Source organism: Tiliqua scincoides, chromosome 2, assembly GCF_035046505.1.
Source record: "Tiliqua scincoides isolate rTilSci1 chromosome 2, rTilSci1.hap2, whole genome shotgun sequence".
Taxonomy (NCBI): Eukaryota; Metazoa; Chordata; class Lepidosauria; order Squamata; family Scincidae; genus Tiliqua; species Tiliqua scincoides.
In genome coordinates, this window is record NC_089822.1 from 54,715,137 (window position 1) to 54,739,147 (window position 24,011).

At 42.4% G+C, this 24,011-nt stretch overlaps 1 protein-coding gene across 4 annotated transcripts in view; it reads left to right on the top strand.

The window, feature by feature from the left end:
* CSNK1G3 (casein kinase 1 gamma 3) overlaps positions 1-24,011 on the top strand; it is an 83,982-nt gene that overhangs the window by 22,772 nt on the left and 37,199 nt on the right. For 3 of the 4 annotated variants that reach the window (XM_066614011.1, XM_066614014.1, XM_066614013.1), the window contains exons 2-6: positions 1,471-1,546; positions 4,445-4,859; positions 17,899-17,939; positions 21,428-21,497; positions 22,421-22,569. In XM_066614011.1, coding sequence (XP_066470108.1) covers positions 4,682-4,859; positions 17,899-17,939; positions 21,428-21,497; positions 22,421-22,569 — 438 coding nt within the window. In that variant the 5' untranslated portion in view covers positions 1,471-1,546; positions 4,445-4,681. The remainder of the gene's footprint in view (positions 1-1,470; positions 1,547-4,444; positions 4,860-17,898; positions 17,940-21,427; positions 21,498-22,420; positions 22,570-24,011) is intronic. The other variant, XM_066614012.1, reaches the window with a different exon arrangement.

Genomic DNA, 24,011 nt, shown 5'->3' on the forward strand with positions numbered 1-24,011 from the left:
ATACCTCTAATTGTGTGTGTGTGTTTCATGGCATTTGTTTCATTCTTGGTTTGATATCCATTCTTGTGGATCAAAAAAAGTCCATTTGAAATACAAAAGTAAAAACGCGTGGTGATAAACAGCATGGCAATTCTACTTCTATATTCACCTGTAACAGTTGTGTTTTACAAATGACCAATATGCATTCTTGATGATGAGAGGAAAAGCTATAAAAAGAATGAATGAGGTGTTTAGATTTTATAAGACTTTTGAATTGCCGCTGTTCATCTTCAAATAAAGACTTGAATTAAACTTGGCTAACTGTGCAGTTGAGGGGACAATAGATGGTTTTGGAATGGTTAACTATGAAAATTTCAATATTGGAAATTTGGTCTAATACATTTGGGAAACATTAAATGAGTTATCTTCAGTATCTCTATTGATACAAACATATAATTTCAGCATTTTATTACATAGCTCTTTGCTAGAGGAAATCTCTGCCTTTTTGCATTTTTTTGTTCTCAAAGAGACTTATTTGTGTTTACTGAAATAAATTAGGAGTTAATTTCATTTTAGAGTTGTATATATTTGTAATTCTGTATTGTTAGGTTTGTATGAATATTTTTATATTGTTGGTTGGATGATGTCTTTAATATGATACAGGTAGTTAAAAATTGATTCATCCAGATTATTACAGATAGCTGAAATATAATTTTGAAAGCCCCAGGTCCTGCAATAGGCTGTTTTGCCAGCACACATGAGAGAAGGCCCATGTTGGGTTTTGCAGCCCGATGTGGGGGACAGGATCTGGTGGAGGAGGCCTCTGCCAGCCCTGCCCCCCTCCTGTGCTGGTTCCTCCCCTGTCCTGCTCCCTGCCTTTTTACCTTACCCTGAAAAGCCACACCGTCACCTAGTGGTGCTATTACTACCAGAGGCTGGTTGTCATCCTTCTGTTGCTGAGTTCCAGCACTGGCACTCCCTCCTCTCTGGGTGCTGTGACCATGCTTTGCAGTTTGCGACACTCAGCACTGGTGGTATGAGCCTACTGCTGGCACTAGAGCCCTTAGGCTTGGGCTCTTAAAGAACTAGAATGGAAGAACAGAATTATCTGTAGGATTGTGTGTAGTTTGCATTTCACATTTAAACTACTAGGCAATGGAAAAATAAAAGTGAGTTCAGATATTCAGGAAATCTATAGTATGACAGTCCCACATAGCCTTTCAAAAATAAATTGCTGTTAAATTGTGTACTGCTCAATATCTTCTCACATGTTTGGAGCATGCTTATAGAGGATGGAGCATGTTTATAGAGGCATAGTTTTGAATGAGAGTAAAAAAGTTATCGCACCAAGATTTGAGTACTTAATACTGCGCCCTGTGAGTGTGTTTGTGTATATTTATCTACTTTATCTCCCAAGTAGGCATTCAGAGTGGCTATTAAAATGGTATTTTGTACTGCTTACTAATGTTAAATACATTTTTTTATTCTCAGAATGCCATCTACAAATAAAGTGAAGCGTGAATTGTGATTGGAGGAAAAAAGCTATGACTACTGGAATTTTTCTCATGTAAGTGTTCTTGTTAATTGTCTTTTTATTTGAACTATTTACAAGAAGGTGAGTGTAGTGGGTTGGAGTGTTGGCCTTGGACCAATATGTTTGCTTAACCATATAGTTTGCTGGGTGACTTGGAGCAAAAGATACCTCTCAGTCTAACCTACCTTTCACAGTTGTTCTGGGGATGAAAAAGGAGGATGAGTAGCCACATGAATGGCTCTGAGCTCTTTGGGAAAAGGGCCATATATAAATGTGAAATATGTTGTAAATTTTAAGCACAAACTTAAAGTCTTTGTAGCATTTAGGGTAAAGAGAATAAAAATGAACAGCCAGCAAATTAGGTAGATTTATTGTAAAAATGTGAAAGATAAATGGGAAGTATATGAGTAATGAATTATGTAATGTTTCTAAAGACTAAAAAATCTTTCTGTGGAGTCTTATAGTCCCTGCTTTGCTTATTATATTTTGGTGACTCATTTCTGTAGATATTGAAGCTCTTTTTTCCTTTCTTTAAATGCCTACTGCTTAGTTATTCAGGTAGTAGTTTAGCTCAGGTGGGATTTGGTATATACATTATACCAGGGGTGCTCAATAGGTGGCTCGCGATCTACCGGTAGATCGCGAGGCAAAATGAGTAGATCACGGAGCCCTGTCTCTCCAAACTGTTAATATGTCAGTTTCGTCTAGTGACTAGACGAAACTGACATATTTAGCTGACATGTGTGCTTCCTGAAGCATCTGGTGGGCCACTGTGGGGCACAGGAAGGTAGACTTGGTGGGCCTCCTCTGACCTGGTCCAGCAGGGGCTCCATACATCAAAGGGGGTGTCTGTCAGACGCTTCCTTCCCCCCGGTAGATCTCCGGGCCTTGCTGGGTTTCAAAGTAGCTCTCGAGCCAAAAAAGTGTGAGCACCCCTGCATTATACTAATGTTCTGGCATGCTCCCAATTTAAAAAAAATGTCCAAATAGAGCTGAAAGTATCCCATGTTCCATCCTAGGTTCTTTAGGTACATAGGATTTTTCCAACTTTTGCCAGAGATGTTTCTGTATGTTTTTTTTTCCTGCACAGATACATAAGATAGCAAATGAGTCCATTCTGAGGATTGGTTCAAATTGGGAATTAAGGAATTGAACCTTTTAACCTCCAGCTTGATGATTGAGGACATGGGGAGAATCAGTGGCAGCCTTATGGGTGACATAGAAATGGGGATGACAGATGTCATGCTGGCACCTCTGAACAGGAAAGCAAGACACAGGAGGAACCATGATGGAAACAGCTATTATAATAGCTCAGGTTTAGGGCTACCTCTAAGCCAAGATCTTGTCATCTTGACCAATTTGGTAGAATGTAGTATATGAAGTCGAAAAAATTGTAGCGAAGCTGTTTTTACAAATATGCAATTATACACTGTTATAGCTTACTGCATTGTAGTGTAGTGCACATGGATGTTCTGTGATGTGGAGCATATGCACAGTGTGTTAATTCATTCAGTTCTGTTTTTGACATGACTTGCTCCCTCTTGCCAGCTGCTGCATGCCAGCTGCATGTGTGTTGATCTTTCACAAACTGCTCAGCCCAGAGTAGAACTGGAACCTCTTCTGCTCAGCCCAGAGTAGAGCTGGAACCTCTTCTGCTCACTTTAATTATTAGCTCCTTAGTATCTTAGCCCAGGTCACAAAGCACAATGTCAGTGGGGTAATTGACACCCTAAACTGAAAAGTTGAATCCTAGGCAATCACTGACTCCAGTTACTGTATTAATAGTTGTTTTCCTTTTAACTTTGCACATGCTCAGTGGTATATTTGTCTTTAAATGGTTTTAGAAAGACCTGTCCTCTTGAGGAAAGTACTTGTCCTAAGATGGCAGAAGTTTTGTAAGTAAATACTAGAAACTGTACATGGTTCATAAATGCCCAGGAATCGGAATTATAACTAACAGCATTTGCTGTGGAAGGAGGTCCGGGTGTGACCTGCCACAATTCTCTGCGTCTGGGAGGGACTGAACTGTGGAATCTTCATGAAAATGTTAGTACTGGAATTGGTATGATTTTCTCTGCTGTTTACTATTGTAGTCATTATGACCAAATTGCATATTAATATGTAGTTTGGCTTGGTGTGTGCTTTAAGAAAAAAACTTAAATAACCCCAGAGGAGGGAAAGATTAGGATTGTACTGTGCAAGCTTTCTATAAGTTTTCCTGCTTATAGCATACTTTTAAATGAAAAAACATGCTTGACGCCACCAGTAAGCAGAAAAACAAAGGTAATGGGCATACGGGGGGTGGGGCCAGCGGCTCTAGTGGTGTGGTGTTGTGTTGTGGTATGTTATGGCTTTCATCCTAAGATGCTGTTGTACTAGTGGAAGCTCAGTTTTTACTGAACCCCCCTCTTTTTGCTGCAGCCCACTATGCTACATGTCATCCAGTTTGAGAGTCTTTCTCTTTCCTTATGGGGGGCAGTAACAGAGGGAAGGGGGAATGAAAGAGCATAATTTCCTGAGTGGAACTCAGAGACTGAAAGTTAGGATCCAAGTGTATGCGAAATATATAGCTTGATCGGAGGCATTTTCATTTAAAGTAAAATCTCAGTGCTATGTCACTAAAAGAGTTATGTTAGCAGCCCAGTCTTTGCAAGTTTAGAAGAGCCTGCAAATTGTTATTGGCAAGAATGGGAAGTGCATATTTTATTTAGGAATTAGCAAATATTTCAATTTGTATACCTTTTGGTGTATACTAATATGGAGGTCATTAAATTGTTGGGTGAATATGCACAACTTCATATAAGTCTGTTTAAACCAGTTAATAAAATACTTTAATCATGCATCCAGTGCTATGTATGATATACACCTGTACTGCCTAAGATAACGTCCCACTTCCTATGCCTATTTAATACATTCCTTTTGTTATTACAGAAGCACTTTAAATACTGGTAAATGGTGCTTATAGAAGACCTACTGAGAACATATTTTGCTATAACTGCCACCAAGGAAAAAAACTGCGAATGGGATGAATACACAAGCAGTGACTGCCTACAGCAGCTTGCCAACTCAGAGTAACTAGCTGGAGCACTTACCTAGTGATGTTTCCCATTTGAGTTTGCCTGTCTTGACTGGAAAAAGAAGTTCAAAGTGGAGTACCGTAAACTTGATATGGATAGCAAAAAGAAAGACAAGGACAAACCAGATGATAGAATGGCAAGGCCTAGTGGGCGATCAGGTCACAATCCACGGGGCAGCAGTTCTTCAAACTCTGGAGTCTTAATGGTTGGACCTAACTTTAGAGTTGGAAAAAAAATTGGATGTGGCAACTTTGGAGAGCTACGATTAGGTAAGAATGTTTTATTTAATTATTCTATTTATCCACCCATTTGTATTGTGCTTTTGGTCTTCAAAGAGGCTCCCATGATGGCTTACAACATGTAAACAAATACAATGCAATAATAAAACTTAGAAGTCTACAGCTATAAACAAATTCCAACCAATCCAGCTGAATAAGAAAAACCGCTATTAAGAGCAGGGAAAAACACATACTGCAAATGAGGTTAAACTTGCATAATGTCTTTCTTAAACAAAAATACTTATATTAAGCAACCATTGAGGTGTATATGTCAAAATTTCCCAAACCTCTCTCACCGCACTGTTAGTGTCTCAGTAATTTTTTCACGATACCTCAGGCCAAAATAAGTGCAGTCATCCCTCCTGTCTGCAGGGGATATGTTGCCACTCCTCCCGTGGATACCAGAAACGGTGGATAAAAGCAAACCCTATTTAAAAATGATTCATAAATCACCCCATTGTGTAAATGATTTATCAGCCTCTGATTAAAGTCCTCTTGTCTGTCTCCTGTGTCTCTATGCTGTTTGTGCGCTTTACAAAAATTAACAGGAAGCAAGTTGGAGGGCTGAAAAGAACACAGCACTAAGCTTTTTGAACTCTGTGATAAGTGTTGCATTCTTTTGCACTTCGTGCTTCTTGTTAACACTTCCTGATTCTTATTAGCGTTTAGTAGAGAGCACAGAGACATAGGAGTATAGTGTCAGAAGGTCTGCAGTCAGAAACTGGCAAGTCATTGGTGCGATAGGTGGATTTGTGAACCATGGATAAACTAATCTCCCAGTACAGGATCTGTGAATATAGAGAGATGCTTGTACCTCAGAAATTTAAACTATTCCATGATACTCCTATGAGTTCGCCAGGGTGCCATGGTGCATAGTTTGGGAACTGTGAATGCACTTTATGATGTAATTTACAGTGCAGGTTGCAGTGTATGAACTAGTGAAACTATGTAAAAGTGAATATTATGGTAGCTGACTCACAGTATTAGCTGGGAATGGTATAGAAAGATGTTCAGTTTGGACTATGATACACACAGGAAGCTGGACTAGATGGAACTATGGCCTGATCCAGCGGGGCTGTTCTTATGTTCTTACAGGTAGCATACACATGTCCAACATTATGCTTGCAACACAATTTTTCCTTTTTGCTGCCTAAAAAAAATGTAGTGTGCTAACTTTTTATTCACCTGAATTATGTTGTGTCTAATTTGTGATGGTGGCATGAATCCAAGAGTACAGAGATTGTAGGCTGGCTCTTTTTGCGATTGTGAGGTAGATTTTCTTTTGTCATAGTATGACTTGGATCCATGAATGGAAGGCCAAAAGTTGGCATGATTCTGTAAATGATTGCACTAGTGGTAATTGAAGACTTATTTCGCCTTGCAGCATATTGAGGGTTGCATTACAGTATGAGAATCATTGTGCATGCAGAAGATAAAGAGTTTTGTATGTAAATTACTGAGCCATAAAAAGTTCTTGGAAGACAGCTTATTTAAAAAGTAACCAATAACTGTTGAGGGAAGAAATGGTAATTAATACATTCTATAATGTTTTCTATAAAGACCTGGAAAAAGAACTGATCCCTTGATATATTGGCGAAAGATGGCACTGTAATGCATGTGTAGTCTAAATGCTTTCTCCTATTATGTCTTTCTGAACAACCCACAGATACTGAAAATCTGGATTTTTGGCAGAGCCTCTGCAGGCTTCAGAAAGCTCTCTGGAGGGGACTGGAGTGTAGCTCTGGGCTCCTTCGGAGGGTTCAGGTGGGGTCAAGTCTGGCTTAACGTGGGTACGGGGGACCTGCGTTGAGCAAGATCTGTAGATGTAAAATCTGCTTATAAACAGACTCCACCTGTATATCATTTCTCAGATTAAGCATGGCATTGTTGCTTTGTAACTGGTACATTTCTCTTTTGTTGATTACAAAAAAAAACCCAAGTAAAACATATTCATTCATTTAAATTTTATTCATTCATTTATAAAACTGTTTTTTTGGCCTGCAAAAATGTTCAAAATATACCATTGCAGATACTCGAGTATAAGTCAGTCTCACAGATAAGTTGAGGGCAGGGTTTTGAACCAAAAATCCGGGAATTTTCTATGAGCATCAGATAAGTTGGGTGTTAAACTTAGGGGTGTCTAATTTTACTCAAGACCAGATTCTGAAAAATAACCTGCCAGTAATTGTAACCTAAGAACTGTACAGTTTCTAAATTTATAGTATAAGATACATTTTTATTCAACTTTTTAAACTCTTGTCCCCCCCCCAACTATTTTGCAAACACTGTCAGAGTAAGTGCACTGTAAACAACTTACCAGTAGAACCATTAATAAGATCCTTCTTTAAGGTGCCTAGTGTGGTAAGCCAGAGGCTCAGCATATAACACATAACTGAGAGTGTGCAATTCAGTTTACAGCAGAAAGACAAGCAACAAGGAATGAGTGTGAGCAGGCGGAACTACACATAGTTGCAACCTGATTTACTCAGGAGTAGACCATTGCTCTCCATGGGTGTTATTCTTAAGTAATGATGCACTGAATTGTAGCCTCAGACTATTTCAGATGGAAATGAGGATTACATCCTGGTGTTTTAAAAAACAAAACTGGATCTCTGCTAAACATTTGCAAAATGCAACAGGGTGCAGAAGGGTTGGGTGTGATCCTGCCAAAGAGAATGAGGTATGCTGATTTAAATGGAAGTGTTGAACCCTGGCTTACTTTTTTCTCTGAAGGAGTGAAAATGTTAACTTTGACTCAGCTTGCCCTGGAGCCTTGTTTCCCTGGAGACTGATTGCCTTTAACCTGTTTGAAAGGTGGGGGGAGATTCCGAGTCTTGCCCCTTTTTTTGCATAGATTAACTAGGTACTTATGCAGTACTATGTGACATTCCCCCTTCTTTGTAATGGAATTGCCAGGAGGGAGCAAGGAAAGAACTTACTAATGCTCTGCATTCTCCTCCATGTCTGGGGATTCTCCAGGTTGCAGCGACATGTCTGAGCAGCCCTAACCCATCAGTGACCCCTAGATAAGACGAGGAGATGATCTGTTGGCAGAAATACCTTGCCTTATAGGCAAGTATCTATAATATGTGGCCCTTGTACTGAAAAGTTTAGAGACCCTTGCTTTAATACATATTGTACTGGGGGGCCCATATCCGTGGATCCTGTATCTGTGGTTTAAGGTATCCATGGATGTGGGGATGCTTTCCCCCCCGCGTGCCCGTTAAGTCATTTTTAAAAGTTATTGGGGTGAAAATTGGCTTTGTATATGCTGTTGCAGCTGGAACGATTAAAGGGAATGCCAGTGAGGTCAACAGGAAGACCTCACTGCTGTTCCTTCCTTCCTGCTGGCTGAAAAGCAACCTGTTTAAGCAAGAACGTGCGCCCAGTAAGTTTTAAAAATAGTCTAATGGTCTAGGGGAGTGCACAGGGAGCATGTGCGGGGAGTGAAAATCTACTCGAAAATCGGGGTGGGTGGGAGGCATCTGCAGTATCTGTGGATCCCCAGTATCCTCAGGGGTCCAGAATGGATCCCCGCGGATACTAGGACACTCCTGTACTTTGCCTGTTTCAACTTCTTAAAAAAAGGCATGATCCAAGACACTACTTTTCTGATAGATATTATTTGACTGAAGTACCTTTTACCTGCCCAAAGAGAAATGATTTTCAGCATTTCAACTGTACATCACAGTGGTTCCTAAACATTTAGCACCGGACCCACTTTTTAGATTGAGAATCTGTCATGACCGGAGGTGACATCATCAAGCTGAAACATTTTGAACAATCCTAGGCTTCCATCCTAACCGCACTTACCCAGGAGTAAATCCCATTGACAATCACTGTTAAAAGTATGTACATAGTAACCTGTTAAAAGTATAGATATGTAACGTTTCCCAAAATGCAGTCATATACCATGGTAGTATCAAGCATAATATATTAAAAATAAAATATTGAAATGAGTAGGGACCCACCTGAAGTTGACTGGCTACTCACATTTTGAGAAACAGTGGTACATCACATTAGTAACATATGGGTATCCATTCTGATCATATAACTAATCCAGAATTTGATTATTTACCATAAGTATGTCAGCAGCATTTATAGATACTGGACGCTGACACAAGAAAAAACTGCATGATCAGAGGAGAAAGATGTTACTGATGCAACAGTCAATTTTTTGGCAACTACCATAATGCAACAGAAGTATGTTAATTGGACACAAATCTGGGATTATGGTTTAAAGAAGAAATGTATGTTTAGGAACAAGTGAGACTCTCCTCTGGATGATGTGGGCTCATCAGTAAGGTGTCTCCCTCTCACCTCAGTTCATAAGTATTTTGCTTCTTTCTAAAGCAGTGGTTCCCAACCTGTGGTCCAGGTGGTCTGTGAGACCATGAGAAGTGGTCCCTGAGGTCTCAGGGGAAAAAAAAGATGATCACCTTTGATCACTCCAGTGTTTCACCAAGTGACCGCTCCCCCACAGACCAGCATCAGCTGTGACTGTAGGTAGTCCGTTCTCTGTCCTCTTTGGTCCAGTACTTGCTGAAGTGCCAGCTGTGGGAGGGTCCGTTCTTCACCCTCTCTGGTAGTTTGGGCACTTACTCAGTGACATGCTTTCCCGTGGACCACCAGAGAGGGCCGAGAATGGACCCCCGCTAGTAGCTGGCATTTTCAGTGTCTTGCCGAATGCTTCTCTCATGGGCTGCCAAATTGAACTGTATTTTTTTGTGTGGTGGGGATGGAGGGGCTTGCACGTGGTCCATGACAATTCCAACATTCGCCTGAGTGGTCTGTGGTCTCCTAAAGTTTGGGAACCACTGGTCTAAAGCAGGGGTCATCAACCTAAGGCTGCAGTTTTCAAGCTTTCTGGGAGTATGAAACCTGCAGTAAGTGCTTACAGGGTTGGGGAAGGAGGCAGCAGGGGTGGGGGAAGGCAGTGATGTGATCCCCAGGATTGCGTTGCTCAGGGGGGCTGCAGGGACTGGGATGCACTCACCAGTCCCTGCAGCAGCATCCTGGGGATGCGGGAAGCCCTGCGCGAGCATCTGTAGGGCTCCCAAGCGTGCTGAAAGTGAAAGTATGATTTTGCAATTTTTCCACTTTCACTTTCTGCATGCTGGGGAGTCCTGCAGACGCTCGCGCAGGGGTCCTTTGCTTGCACAAAGCCTCCCATCCAATTTGCCACATTCTGAACAGGGCATGGCAGAGCTGCCTGCCAGGTTCATGATGTCTCTCTGGGCACCACAGGGACTCCACAAGCCTCTGCCATGCACTTCTCAGCCCCTTCTGGGAGCTGAGCAATATCATTGCCAAGCATCCGGCTCCTTCGCCTGAAATGGTTGCTAACCCCTGCTTTAAATCTTCAGTGTTGCCAACTCCTGATTCATTTCAGAAGTAACCTGAGAGACTGCTATAATTGCACAGCAAGATATGGTTTTTTAATCTTTTAACTTGTTCTCCAAAACCTCAAGGCAGCTTCCAAAGTTTAAAGTACCTCATCCGTCTTTTATTCGTGTCAGTTCTAAAGTTGGATAGCTCATGTCATAGTTTAGTGTGAATGAATTTCATTGGGTGTATGATTATATGCCTCTGGGGCATAAGTCATGGGTGTGTCCTCGGTGCAAGGAGCTCCAGGGTCTCAGGGAACGCGTCCGCTCCCTTGAAGCCTTGGTGGCCGACCTGGAGAAGCGCAGGCAGGCAGAGAAGGACCGTGGGGAGACTTCCGGGGACGATCAGTCTTCGTCCCAATCTCAGGCGTGCAGCTCCTCGGCTGCCCGGGTGGGAGGTCTCGGGACTGGAGGACGTCATCCTGGAGAGGAGGGAAACAATCCCCTGGGGGGACCCCTTCTCCAGGGCATGGGCCCGTATCCGAACGCACTCGGGATACTCCTCGGCGGGAGGGGGGTCGGGGGCTTCTTGTAGTGGGGGATTCGATTATTAGAAACATAAAGAGGGGGGTTTGCGACGGATGTGAGGACCGTATGGTGACTTGCCTGCCTGGTGCGAAGGTTGCGGACATCACTTATCGTCTAGACAGGTTAGTAGACAGTGCTGGGGGAGAGGTAGCGGCTGTGGCGCATGTCGGCACCAATGACTTGGGCAAGTGTAGCTGGGAGGTCCAGGAGTCCAAATTTAGGCTTTTAGGCAGGAAGCTGAAAGCCAGGACCTCAAAGGTAGCGTTCTCTGAAGTGCTACCTGTTCCACGCGCAGGGCCAGCTAGGCAGGCGGAGATCAGGGGTCTCAATGCGTGGATGAGACGGTGGTGTAGGGAGGAGGGGTTTAGATTCGTTAGGCACTGGGGAACGTTTTGGGACAAGCGGGGCCTGTACAAGAGGGACGGGCTCCACTTGAACCAGAATGGAACCAGACTGCTGGCGCATAACATTAAAAAGGTGGCAGAGCAGCTTTTAAACTGATCCCTGGGGGAAGGCCGACAGGAGCCGAGGGGCATCCGGTTCGGGACTCCTCATCCTTATGGGATGAGGATGGTGAGGTTAGAGAACAACAAGACAAAGGCAGGGTAGGAGAAGAAATTGGGAAAGGTAGGGTGATGGGATGTGATAGACGGTTTGGCACACTGAGAGGATGCGGGGACAAAGGAGCGAATAAGCAGCCCATCCTAGGGCATTCCGTGTACAAATGCTTTTATGCGAATGCCTGAAGTCTACGAGCAAGGGTGGGAGAACTGGAATGTCTGGTGAAAAAGGAAAACATTGACATAGTGGGCATAACGGAAACCTGGTGGAATGCGGAGAATCAGTGGGATACCGCAATCCCGGGCTATAAACTCTACAGGAGGGACAGGCAGGGGCGTGTTGGAGGTGGGGCGGCCGTTTATGTTAAGGAAGGGATAGAATCCAGCAAAGTAGAGATTGAAGGTGGGTCCGACTCCACCGTAGAATCTCTGTGGGTTAAATTACCAGGCTTGTGCAGCGATGTAATACTGGGGGCGTGCTATCGTCCTCCAGACCAGAAATCTGACGGGGACCTTGAAATGAGGAAACAGGTCAGGGAGGTGACAAGGAGGGACAGGGTTGTAATCATGGGGGACTTCAATTATCCTCATATTGACTGGGTCAATTTGTGTTCTGGTCACGATAAGGAAACCGGATTTCTTGACGTGCTAAATGACTGTGGCTTAGAGCAGCTAGTCACAGAGCCCACCAGAGGACAGGTGACTCTGGATTTAATATTGTGCGGTATGCAGGACCTGGTTAGAGATGTGAACGTTACTGAGCCATTGGGGAACAGTGATCATGCTGCGATCCGTGTTGACATGCACGTTGGGGGAAGAATACCAGGCAAATCTCTAACAAAAACCCTTGACTTCCGACGGGCAGACTTCCCCCAAATGAGGAGGCTGGTTAGAAGGAGGTTGAAAGGGAGGGTAAAAAGAGTCCAGTCTCTCCAGAGTGCATGGAGGCTGCTTAAAACAACAGTAATAGAGGCCCAGCAGAGGTGTATATCGCAAAGAAAGAAGGGTTCCACTAAATCCAGGAGGGTGCCCGCATGGCTAACCAGCCAAGTTAGAGAGGCTGTGAAGGGCAAGGAAGCTTCCTTCCATAAATGGAAGTCTTTCCCTAATGAGGAGAATAAAAAGGAACATAAACTGTGGCAAAAGAAATGTAAGAAGGTGATACGGGATGCCAAGCGAGACTATGAGGAATGCATGGCCAGCAACATTAAGGGGAATAATAAAAGCTTCTTCAAATATGTTAGAAGCAGGAAACCCACCAGAGAAGCGGTTGGCCCTCTGGATGGTGAGGGAGGGAAAGGGGAGATAAAAGGAGACTTAGAGATGGCAGAGAAATTAAATGAGTTCTTTGCATCTGTCTTCACGGCAGAAGACCTTGGGCAGATACCGCTGCCCGAACGGCCCCTCCTGACCGAGGAGTTAAGTCAGATAGAGGTTAAAAGAGAAGATGCTTCAGACCTCATTGATAAATTAAAGATCAATAAGTCACCGGGCCCTGATGGCATCCACCCAAGAGTTATTAAGGAATTGAAGAATGAAGTTGCAGATCTCTTGACTAAGGTATGCAACTCGTCCCTCAAAACGGCCATGGTGCCAGAAGATTGGAGGATAGCAAATGTCACGCCTATTTTTAAAAAGGGAAAGAGGGGGGACCCGGGAAACTATAGGCCGGTCAGCCTAACATCCATACCGGGTAAGATGGTGGAATGCCTCATCAAAGATAGGATCTCAAAACACATAGATGAACAGGCCTTGCTGAGGGAGAGTCAGCATGGCTTCTGTAAGGGTAAGTCTTGCCTCATGAACCTTATAGAATTCTTTGAAAAGGTCAACAGGCATGTGGATTTGGGAGAACCCATGGACATTATATATCTGGACTTTCAGAAGGCGTTTGACACGGTCCCTCACCAAAGGCTACTGAAAAAACTCCACAATCAGGGAATTAGAGGACAGGTCCTCTCGTGGATTGAGAACTGGTTGGAGGCCAGGAAGCAGAGAGTGGGTGTCAATGGGCAATTTTCACAATGGAGAGAGGTGAAAAGCGGTGTCTTCATAAATGACCTGGAGACAGGGGTGAGCAGTGAAGTGGCTAAGTTTGCAGATGACACCAAACTTTTCCGAGTGGTAATGACCAGAAGTGATTGTGAGGAGCTCCAGAAGGATCTCTCCAGACTGGCAGAATGGGCAGCAAAATGACAGATGCGCTTCAATGTCAGTAAGTGTAAAGTCATGCACATTGGGGCAAAAAATCAAAACTTTAGATATAGGCTGATGGGTTCTGAGCTGTCTGTGACAGATCAGGAGAGAGATCGGGGTGTGTGTGGATAGGTCGATGAAAGTGTCGACCCAATGTGCGGCGGCAGTGAAGAAGGCCAATTCTATTCTTGGGATCATTAGGAAGGGTATTGAGAACAAAGCAGCTAATATTATAATGCTGTTGTACAAATCTATGGTAAGGCCACACCTGGAGTAGTGTGTCCAGTTCTGGTCGCCGCATCTCAATAAAGACATAGTGGAAATGGAAAAGGTGCAAAAGAGAGCGACTAAGATGATTACGGGGCTGGGGCACCTTCCTTATGAGGAAAGGCTACGGCGTTTGGGCCTCTTCAGCCTAGAAAAGAGACGCCTGAGGGGGGACATGATTGAGACATACAAAATTATGCAGGGGAAGGACAGAGTGGATAGGGAGATGTTCTTTACACTCTCACATAATACCAGAACCAGGGGATATCCACTAAAATTGAGTGTTGGGCGGTTTAGGACAGACAAAAGAAAATATTTCTTTACTCAGCGTGTGGTCGGTCTGTGGAACTCCTTGCCACAGGATGTGGTGCTGGCGTCTAGCCTAGACGCCTTTAAAAGGGGATTGGACATGTTTCTGGAGGAAAAATGCATTATGGGGTACAAGCCATGATGTGTATGCGCAACCTCCTGGTTTTAGAAATGGGTTATGTCAGAATGCCAGATGGAAGGAAGGGCACCAGGATGAGGTCTCTTGTTATCTGGTGTGCTCCCTGGGGCATTTGGTGGGCCGCTGTGAGATACAGGAAGCTGAACTAGATGGGCCTATGGCCTGATCCAGTGGGGCTGTTCTTATGGGTAATGGAAGGAAATAAATGTAGAGAGCAGGAATGCTTTTTGATAGGGTTAGATAACAAGAGAAGGCACCTGGATGCAAGTCTCTTGTTATCTGATGTGCTCCCTGGGGCATTTGGTGGGCTGCTGTTAGATACAGTAAGCTGGACGAGATGGGCCTGATGGCCTGATCCAGTGGGGCTGTTCTTATGTTCTTAGATATATTAATAACTTTTGACTATATTACCTGGAATATGCAAAGAAGTGTTTGCTGGTACATCTGCTTCCCATCAGATTAGTTTGTGGGAGAAAACCCCTACAAGCAGCCATTTTCAACCCTTTTCAGCTCACGGCACACTGTCAAGGCACTAAAATTGTCAAGGCACACTCCCAGTTTTTTACTTACATTAAATTACTACATTACAATTAATTTTTAATTAATATAATTAATACAATTAAATCATTACATGGCAAAGGGCACAATCCTAACCAGGTCTGCTCAGAAGTAAGTCTATTTTGTTCAATGGGGCTTACTCTCAGGAAAGTGTGGTTAGGATTGCAGCCAAAGACTGGGGGTGGGGGGAATGTGCCTGTGGGTTTTACTTCTGAGTAGACATGCCTAGGATTGGGCTTTTGGTTGCACTCTTTTTTCCTCAAATACAGGCAATTGGCAATCTCTCCCCCACCCACAGGCACATCCCCCCATCTCATAATTGCAGTTGGCACCTCTTCTGCTGTCCCTCCCCTCACTTCTCTGCACCTTCCAAAGGTCCAGAATCAGTTGCCTCACATTCTCCCCCCCATTGCCTGCTCCTGTATTTCAGAAAAAAGTGTAACCAAAAGCATAATCCTAGGTATGTCTACTCAGAAGTAAGTCCCATTATAGTCAATGGGACTTACCCCCAGGAAAGTGGGGCTAGGAGAGGAACGTGAGAGCCCAGCCCAGCTCAGACATGTCTACTCAGAAGTAAGTCCAATTTTAGTCAATGGGGCTTACTCCCAGGAAAGTGTGGATAGGATTGTGGCCCAGTGTCCTTCCTCTGAAAGGCAAAGGCAAGGCAGGGAGGGTCCGGCTGGGGAGCTGCAGGCAACTGTGGCAAGGAGAAGGGACTTTTGTGGACCCTCAGCCAGCCCATTCTTAGGCTGCTGCCCTCAGCAGACTTGCTGGCTTCCTACCTGCTTGCCTGCCCCTGGCTCCCTCACTCTGCCCATACCTCCTCTAGGCTTCTCTCGCTGCCTCCTGCCTCCTCTGCCGCCCCTCCCACCCAGCACACATAAGAACAGCCCCACTGGATCAGGCCATGGGCCCATCTAGTCCAGCTTCCTGTATCTCACAGCGGCCCACCAAATGCCCCAGGGAGCACACCAGAAGAGACCTCATCCTGGTGCCCTTCCTTCCATCTGGCATTCTGACATAACCCATTTCTAAAACCAGGAGGTTGCGCATACACATCATGGCTTGTACCCCATAATGCATTTTTCCTCCAGAAACATGTCCAATCCCCTTTTAAAGGCGTCTAGGCTAGATGCCAGCACCACATCCTGTGGCAAGGAGTTCCACAGACCGACCACACGCTGAGTAAAGAAATATTTTCTTTTGTCTGTCCTAACCCGCCCAACACTCAATTTTAGTGGATATCCCCTGGTTCTGGTATTATGTGAGAGTGTAAAGAGCATCTCCCTATCCACTCTGTCCTTCCCCTGCATAATTTTGTATGTCTCAATCATGTCCCCCCTCAGGCGTCTCTTTTCTAGGCTGAAGAGGCCCAAACGCCGTAGCCTTTCCTCATAAGGAAGGTGCCCCAGCCCCGTAATCATCTTAGTCGCTCTCTTTTGCACCTTTTCCATTTCCACTATGTCTTTATTGAGATGCGGCGACCAGAACTGGACACAATACTCCAGGTGTGGCCTTACCATAGATTTGTACAACGGCATTATAATATTAGCCGTTTTGTTCTCAATACCCTTCCTAATGATCCCAAGAATAGAATTGGCCTTCTTCACTGCTGCTGCACATTGGGTCGACACTTTCATCGACCTGTCCACCACCACCCCAAGATCTCTCTCCTGATCTGTCACAGACAGCTCAGAACCCATCAGCCTATATCTAAAGTTTTGATTTTTTGCCCCAATGTGCATGACTTTGCACTTACTGACATTGAAGCGCATCTGTCATTTTGCTGCCCATTCTGCCAGTCTGGAGAGATCCTTCTGGAGCTCCTCACAATCACTTCTGGTCTTCACCACTCGGAAAAGTTTGGTGTCATCTGCAAACTTAGCCACTTCACTGTTCACCCCTGTCTCCAGGTCATTTATGAAGAGGTTGAAAAGCACCGGTCCCAGGACAGATCCTTGGGGCACACCGCTTTTCACCTCTCTCCATTGAGAAAATTGCCCATTGACACCCACTAGTGTGCTGCAGCACAGCGGTTGAAAAACACTGCCCTACAGAGTTACATCTTTTAGTAGGTGTCTACTAAGCTGTTTCTGGTGACACATATGTAAGATTTTTGAGTGCCACTGTAACCGTTTTGAACAAGTTTGCTCCTCTCTACCTTCTTTAATGAAATTTGCATCTTTTTGTGATAATACAAGTTTTGAACAAAACTAAATGTGACTTTACAGTTTAAGAATGTTTATAGTCATAAGTGTGGCATCCTGACTTCTGCTTGTGCTTTTGGGAACTGGGAAGGAAAGATCACTGCCTCAATGGAAGGAGCATTTGGTTCATGCAAGGTCTCTTTGTGTGAGTGGAATGTTCCTACCATTCACAGAAAGTGTGTCCAAAAGTGGAAGTGCTAGTTTTGATGGATACTACATGAAATCAGTAAGAATGTTGGACATATGTAGATTTACTAAGCATTATGTTCAGTATTTATTTTTAATAATTAAAATTGGAGTGAAGTTTGAGGCTTCCTCAAACTTTTGGTATAAACAAACTTCCTATGATTATTTTTACATGAGCTGTAAATTGTGTAGTTATCACAATGTTAACATGTTGCTATTCACTTTCTAGATGTGCATTATAGTTTATGTATGGTGTAGCTAAATTGTTCACTGTCATGAGCTATCCATTTTCAGATAATACATTTTAAATATTGAAATAGTAAGGTACATTAATAGCTCAAAGTAGCAAAAGAAGCTTAACATGTTTTCTTATTGGACACCAAGTTTTTTATTGCTTGGCAGCCCAATCCTATGCATGTCTACTCAGAAGTAAGCCCCATTATAGTCAATGGGGCTTACACCCAGGAAAGTGTGGATAGGATTGGGCTGTAAATTATCTTTCTGAGATCCCTTATAGTTTGATATTTGTACTGATGAAGTTCTGACTTCATTGTTTGGTAAGGTGTTTGACAAAGTGAGGTGAATTGTAATTATGTGGCTTCCTAAATGTTTAAATGTAGGTTTGGCTAATACTGTACTTCCATTATTTAAGAAAATGTTATAAAGTCTTACATTTATCTTTTGTCTTTTAAGGAAAAAATTTGTATACAAATGAATATGTGGCAATTAAGCTGGTAAGTTGACTCACTCCTTAATACTAGATATACAAGAACTTAAGTTTGTGTTTTTGAACTGATGGACTGTAAGCCTGATTCATACATAGAACTGGAATCAAGATTTAGGAAGCAGGTTGTAGGATTGTATCTGCCTTTCCTACATTGCATAAGCATTCCTTTCCTAACTAGGTCTTCATGTAGCATATGATAATAGCTAACTCCATTTGTTTATGATTGGTTTGAAATTGCTGTTAAATGCCCTGATGGAAGTGTGGGATGTAAATATTTTTTAAATGGATAAGCAAATAGTTAAAACTGGCCTGGTTACTTACTAGCCCTTATTAAAATCAGTTGCCTAACCAGGGAGCAAAAGATAGTTGCTTCCTAACTGGGATCCTGCTATGTCCACTTTAAACTGAAGTAATGCAATTTGTTATCAATAGGTTAAAAAAATTGTTGCTGATCTCAAGAGTAAGGGATTTGGTAGAAGGCAGTCTGTTTTTGTTTTGTGGTCACAGGTATTTCTGTTGAAGCCCTAGCTTTAGTGACAGTTGGACACTATGACAGAATAGTGGATTTCATAATAGGAATGCTCCAGAAAGACTTCCAATTAGTAGAAGGAAAGGTTGGATATAGGATATTTGGTTAAATATTTAGAATTTATGCTATTCATATGGACTTAGACCTAAACTTCATCTTGAGGGTTAAAACTTCTTTTGGTTTCTGAAAGCGTGATGGGGTTCTAATCTGGCAGAACTTTTCACCAAAGTTAGCTGCAGTCTTAGTATAGCAAAGCTGTAATACATGACTTATGTAACAAACACACCCTTTATTAGATTATGATTTAATAAATTTCCACATGTTATGTTGAGGCATTAATAAGGCATATTATATAGATACATGGGAAACTGTATGATACTTTCAGACTACTGACCTATATAGATAAGTATTTTTACAGTGATTGGTAGGGGCTCTCTAGGACTTCAGACAGCAGTCTGTCCCAGCATTACTTGATAATGTGAAGGATTGAATCTGAGACCTTTCACATTCAAAGTATGTACTCTGTCACTGAACTACAGTACTATTTATTCATATTTTAATCTTATTGAAATCTTTAATATTCAGGTAGCCCACACACTGGCTACACAATAGTAACATCAGTGGAGTTAACTTTGTAGTTTGAATGAACAATTTTTTTTGTTTGCTAATCTGTGTAGCTTATTTTCAAGCTACCTGCCATCGCTCAGAGAGTTGGCTCAACATTGCAGTATTGGCAGCTTCCTAGAGACTTCAGTGTTTCTGCAAGCAGTTTCTGGTGACCAAAAGTACTAGTATTACGAACTTCACGCCCTATGTTATTTCCTACAGGAAATAACACTTATTACCCTGATGATAGAAACTAAGCAATAAATTTTGCATAATATAGATTACATATAAACAGATAGAGGATATGGATTGTCTCTATGCTCAGGGCCATGTACACAAATCTCTATTTATTATCATAGCTGGTATCTGAGAGACTGCTGTTAAATAAATGCCATTTATCCTGTGCAAAGTAGGAACAAAGTAGGACTCTTAAAGTAGGAACATATGTTCTTATTTGTTCTGAAAATGCTTATTGAGGCAACCATTTTTCCCCTGGATCTTTGAAACAGCATAATATTGAAACTCTTGTTGCTTTTGATTTTTTTCTCCCCTTGCTGGTGGTAAAAATGCTGCTGGAATGCCAGCCTCCGCACTGCTGCTCTAAAGACTTTAACTAGCACTATACTTCTTGCATTGTTGTGAGCCTAGAGGCCCACACTCTTTTCCATTAGAGGTTCTAGTTTCTCACTGTGCCAATTTAACAGTGCATTTTTATGAGCAAAGTTGCTAATCAGCAAGTCATTTTGCTGGTGATCAGTTGACAAAATTAAATGTTGTTATGGGCAACTAGCAGTATAACAAGTGCTGAATTTGTTAGGTTCATGATCAGTAGTAGAAGACAAAGCTTATTTAGTGAGGCAGGCATTTGTAAGAGAGAGAGAGGCACTTACCAATATGGCTTGAGCTTTTAACTGATTGCTGTTAAGTGAGGTGCTTGCATATCTCCTCCCATGTAGAATTCATTTATATTTTGCAAGCCTTTTGGTTCACTATGGCCAGTCCCACAACTTATTTTCCCCTGTTTTGATCTTCAGGCTATTCCAGCAGTTTTGTATTGAATAGATCTAAGTCTTTGGTTGTGGGAACCCTTCAAAAGAATCTTTATACATTCATGTTTAAAACTTAGGGGAAAGCTAACAGACAGTCAATCTTCGTGCACTGCCTCCTTGTTCGAATATTCCTTGGCATAGTCTTTGGGATAAGAAGAGGTCCCTTGCACTCCCTACTTCAACTTGGCTAAAGTATATTAAGGTGGAGTAATGTGAAAGCAGTGACTATAGGAGCTTCAGGAAAAGTAGAAATTGGTACCTGTTTCTGCAGTTTCAGAAACAAAGAATGGAAAAAATGTTGCACATAGTGTGCTTATTTGGTCATGTATATTAGGGGAGATGAAGTGTGTTGTTTGCCTTGAACAGTGATTGCTGTAATAGCCGTTAACACCTTGGGGCAGAACTATCCATGCAGTTAAGACATGCATCTGTCCATGATACCTGCAAATGACATGTGTTTCTTCACAGATGAGAAATAATTTTGGCCTTGTAATCACTATGGAATGCTTCCAAATATAAGTGCATTTTAATCCCATCTTTAAATTCTAATGTTCCCTCTTTGTATACAGGTGAGCGTCGCTTAGCAATGTTCCGTCCAGTGACAGCCCACATATGTGACGGCTACCACTGGTCCCTTTTCACACACACCCCCCATTCTCCGAAGCCAAGGAAAGCTGTGCTCCCTTCACCTCTGGAGGTTTATCTGAGCCTTGCAGAGGCAGCGCACATCCATGTGCTGCCTCTACAAGACTTGGACTGGCATTTCAGCTAAAAGCATGTGACTTCAGGTTTCCTGGGAAGTCGCATGTTTTCACCCGAAACAGACATTCTGAGTCTTATAGAGGCAACACGCGGATGCCTCTGGAGGTGAGGGGAGTGCGGCTCCCTTTGCCTTTGGAGGCTTCGCATAACTTCAAGCCTCACTTGGTGACAGGAATGCCAGTCTGCATCCCTGTAGCTAAGCAATGTACAACTGTATATGTAAGTGAAAGAACTAGTGAAACTGCAGTTATGTTACTGGGCATGGAAAGGAGCAGTTTTGAATGTAATATCAAATACTGGTGAGATGAGGTATAAACATCATATTAATCTTAAAGTACTATAATAAACAACTTCTATGAAATCCCTGAATTTCTGATCCTTTTATTGGAAAGAAAACATGTACAGATAGGTAGATTGCTCTTAGTCCCATTGTAATGTTTTCTGAATATTCATAAAATCACCCCAATCTTAGTTCATTTTGTCACTTTACATTAATATGTTTCTTTGAAATCTTAGCTTTTAAAATGTGAAATACCTTGATTTCCACAGGAGCCAATGAAATCTAGAGCACCACAGCTGCACTTAGAGTATAGATTCTACAAGCAGTTAGGATCTGGAGGTAGGTGTAATTTCGCCAGTTGTAGCCGAATGTGAGCTGTTACAAGGAATATATATCTTAGTATATAACAACAGTACGTTTTAGTTTTGTATGCAAATGCTTACTAAATAGGATGTGTGTGGATTGTACCATATAGTGTTTGGTTTAATTGTGGTCTGGCAGTCCAATCCAACTTAAATCTCTGCATGGTGACGCAGTGGTGCCAGCACAGGCTGTGCTACATCCCGTAGAGGATTTTTGGCTGTTGGAGGTCTCTTCAGAGTAAGGGAACATTTTGTCCCCTTGCTTTGGGGGGTAAACTCCAGCAGCTACAATGGGTCAAGTTGAACCTGTTCCAGCAGTACTGCTGACCCAAGTCTGTGTTGATCTGAGAAGCCCAGGAACAGGGTTTGTATACAGTATGCGTCCTTGTTGCCACCTCATTCCACCCTCCCCCCGCCTGTTCAGTGTTATCCTTCTGCCCCTGCACTGGACTTACCTGCTTCTGCAAACTTCCTGACAACAGCCAGTACACCTGGGCCTTGCACTGTCACAAAGCACTTTATAGAGCAGGCCCTCATTAGGGTTGGGACATTAGTCATTAACAAGTAATACTGACCATTAGTGTAAAAAAGGGTCAAACTGCATGTTTCAGTGCAAGCACGCATAACATTAGTCTGATTTTCCATTCTGTGTTGAAAGTACCCTGCTAGTTTTTGTACCTATGGTTACTTTGTAAGCATAGATTGCAAACCTTCTGAGCAGAGGGGGTCCAAAGAAAAGCAGCTGGGTTAAGCACATCTTTCTCCATGCTGCCTCCTGACAATGTTTTGCAGTAGAAAAGGGAATGTTAAGTGATGGTTACATGATGCGAAGTTTAGATGACCTGATTTTTTTTTATTTGATGACACACAGTATGGAAATTAACTTTCCCTATTTTCCAGATGGAATACCTCAGGTTTACTATTTTGGCCCGTGTGGCAAGTATAATGCCATGGTGCTGGAACTACTGGGACCTAGTTTGGAAGACTTATTCGACTTGTGTGATAGAACGTTTTCTTTGAAAACTGTTCTTATGATAGCCATACAATTGGTAAGTATAATTTTGATATTCAGTGGTCTTCAGGACAACATTAGTTGAACCTTGAACAATACAGAATCAAAGAGATGTGACGTCTGTTTGCTTAAAGCATATGTTTGGAGAGTAGTCATGTATTACTTGTAGATCAGAACTTTTTTAAAAAAAATTGGGGGGGGGATTATGCCCTACTTTTCTGTGTACCAGCTCTGTGGGTACCAATTTCCTGGAGGCCACAGCTCCCAGAAACCGCTGTTGTGTGCAGAGATAGGCAGCTTGCCCCACAGTTATCCTTGCAAAAAAGAGGCCTTTCTGGTTTCTTATGTGTCTTGATGTCTGACCGGTACTGCACTGTTTGATCAACCCAACTGTGGCAGTCACACCTTACTGCTGGTGCTCTGCTGCCTCCGCCCACTCCATATTTGGGCGAGTCTGGACATGCAGGATGGTGCAGTGAAGGCAAGTTTCTCCTGTCATGTTGTGAAGTCTCACAAGCAGTATTTGGGCCACTGGTTGAAAAGCAATGTTGGATCATACTTTTAGGTGCTTGAAGATAAAATATTTATACTTATGTTGTTAAGTATATTTATATATTTAGTATATGTAAGTAAAAATAGATATATAAACTATATTCATATGGTTGCTTATATGTATACTTGAGCTAAGATTCAGCATAAAATTTGCTTTCAAAACAGTATATACTTACTGATAGAAAACTAGAATTTTTCACTTACAAAATCTGTAGGTGTTTGTCTGCTTCTGGTGTTTCTGAAGAAGGGCAAATACCAATGCAGGATACTAGCATCTTCCCCAACCATGACCACTGGAAGCTCTTCTGAAACTTCCTCTTTCTGGGCTTCTGAGATGTAACGACATTGAAATTGTGTGTGACTTTAATGGTTAGAGATTTGCTTTTTAAAAAAAACTCAAACCCGCCCCCACTTTTTTTTTTTTAAAGGATGGTATATTTTATACCTGGTACAAAATACCAGGTATACAAAATACGCGATTGCCCGATTCCATTTTCCCTTGTTTATCCTTTCCCAATTCTTCTTAGTGATTATTCCCCTCCTATTCCCAACCTAGTGGTGGAATTTCTAGCGGTAGTCTCTAAGGCCAAAGTCTGAAGTTAATATCTTTAAAGCTGTTCTATTTTATTATGTTATTTATTCTCTGTGAATTTTTTAATATGCCAATAAAGGTATTGAAGTGTGTGTACCTGGTACAAGTGTCTGCACATAAACAGTGCAGACACAGATTTGCAGACTATTTATGGATCTGTTTATTAGCCATTAACCATGTAATTTACAAGATAGTGCTGGAATTGGCACGTGGGTTGAATTCTTACATTGTATGTTGCCTTAGCATTGGTTATTGCTAAACATCTCAAGAGTTTTTTTCTTTGACAGGAGTCAAACACGAACATGTTGGCCAGTTCTTCCATAGGATTTTTAAAG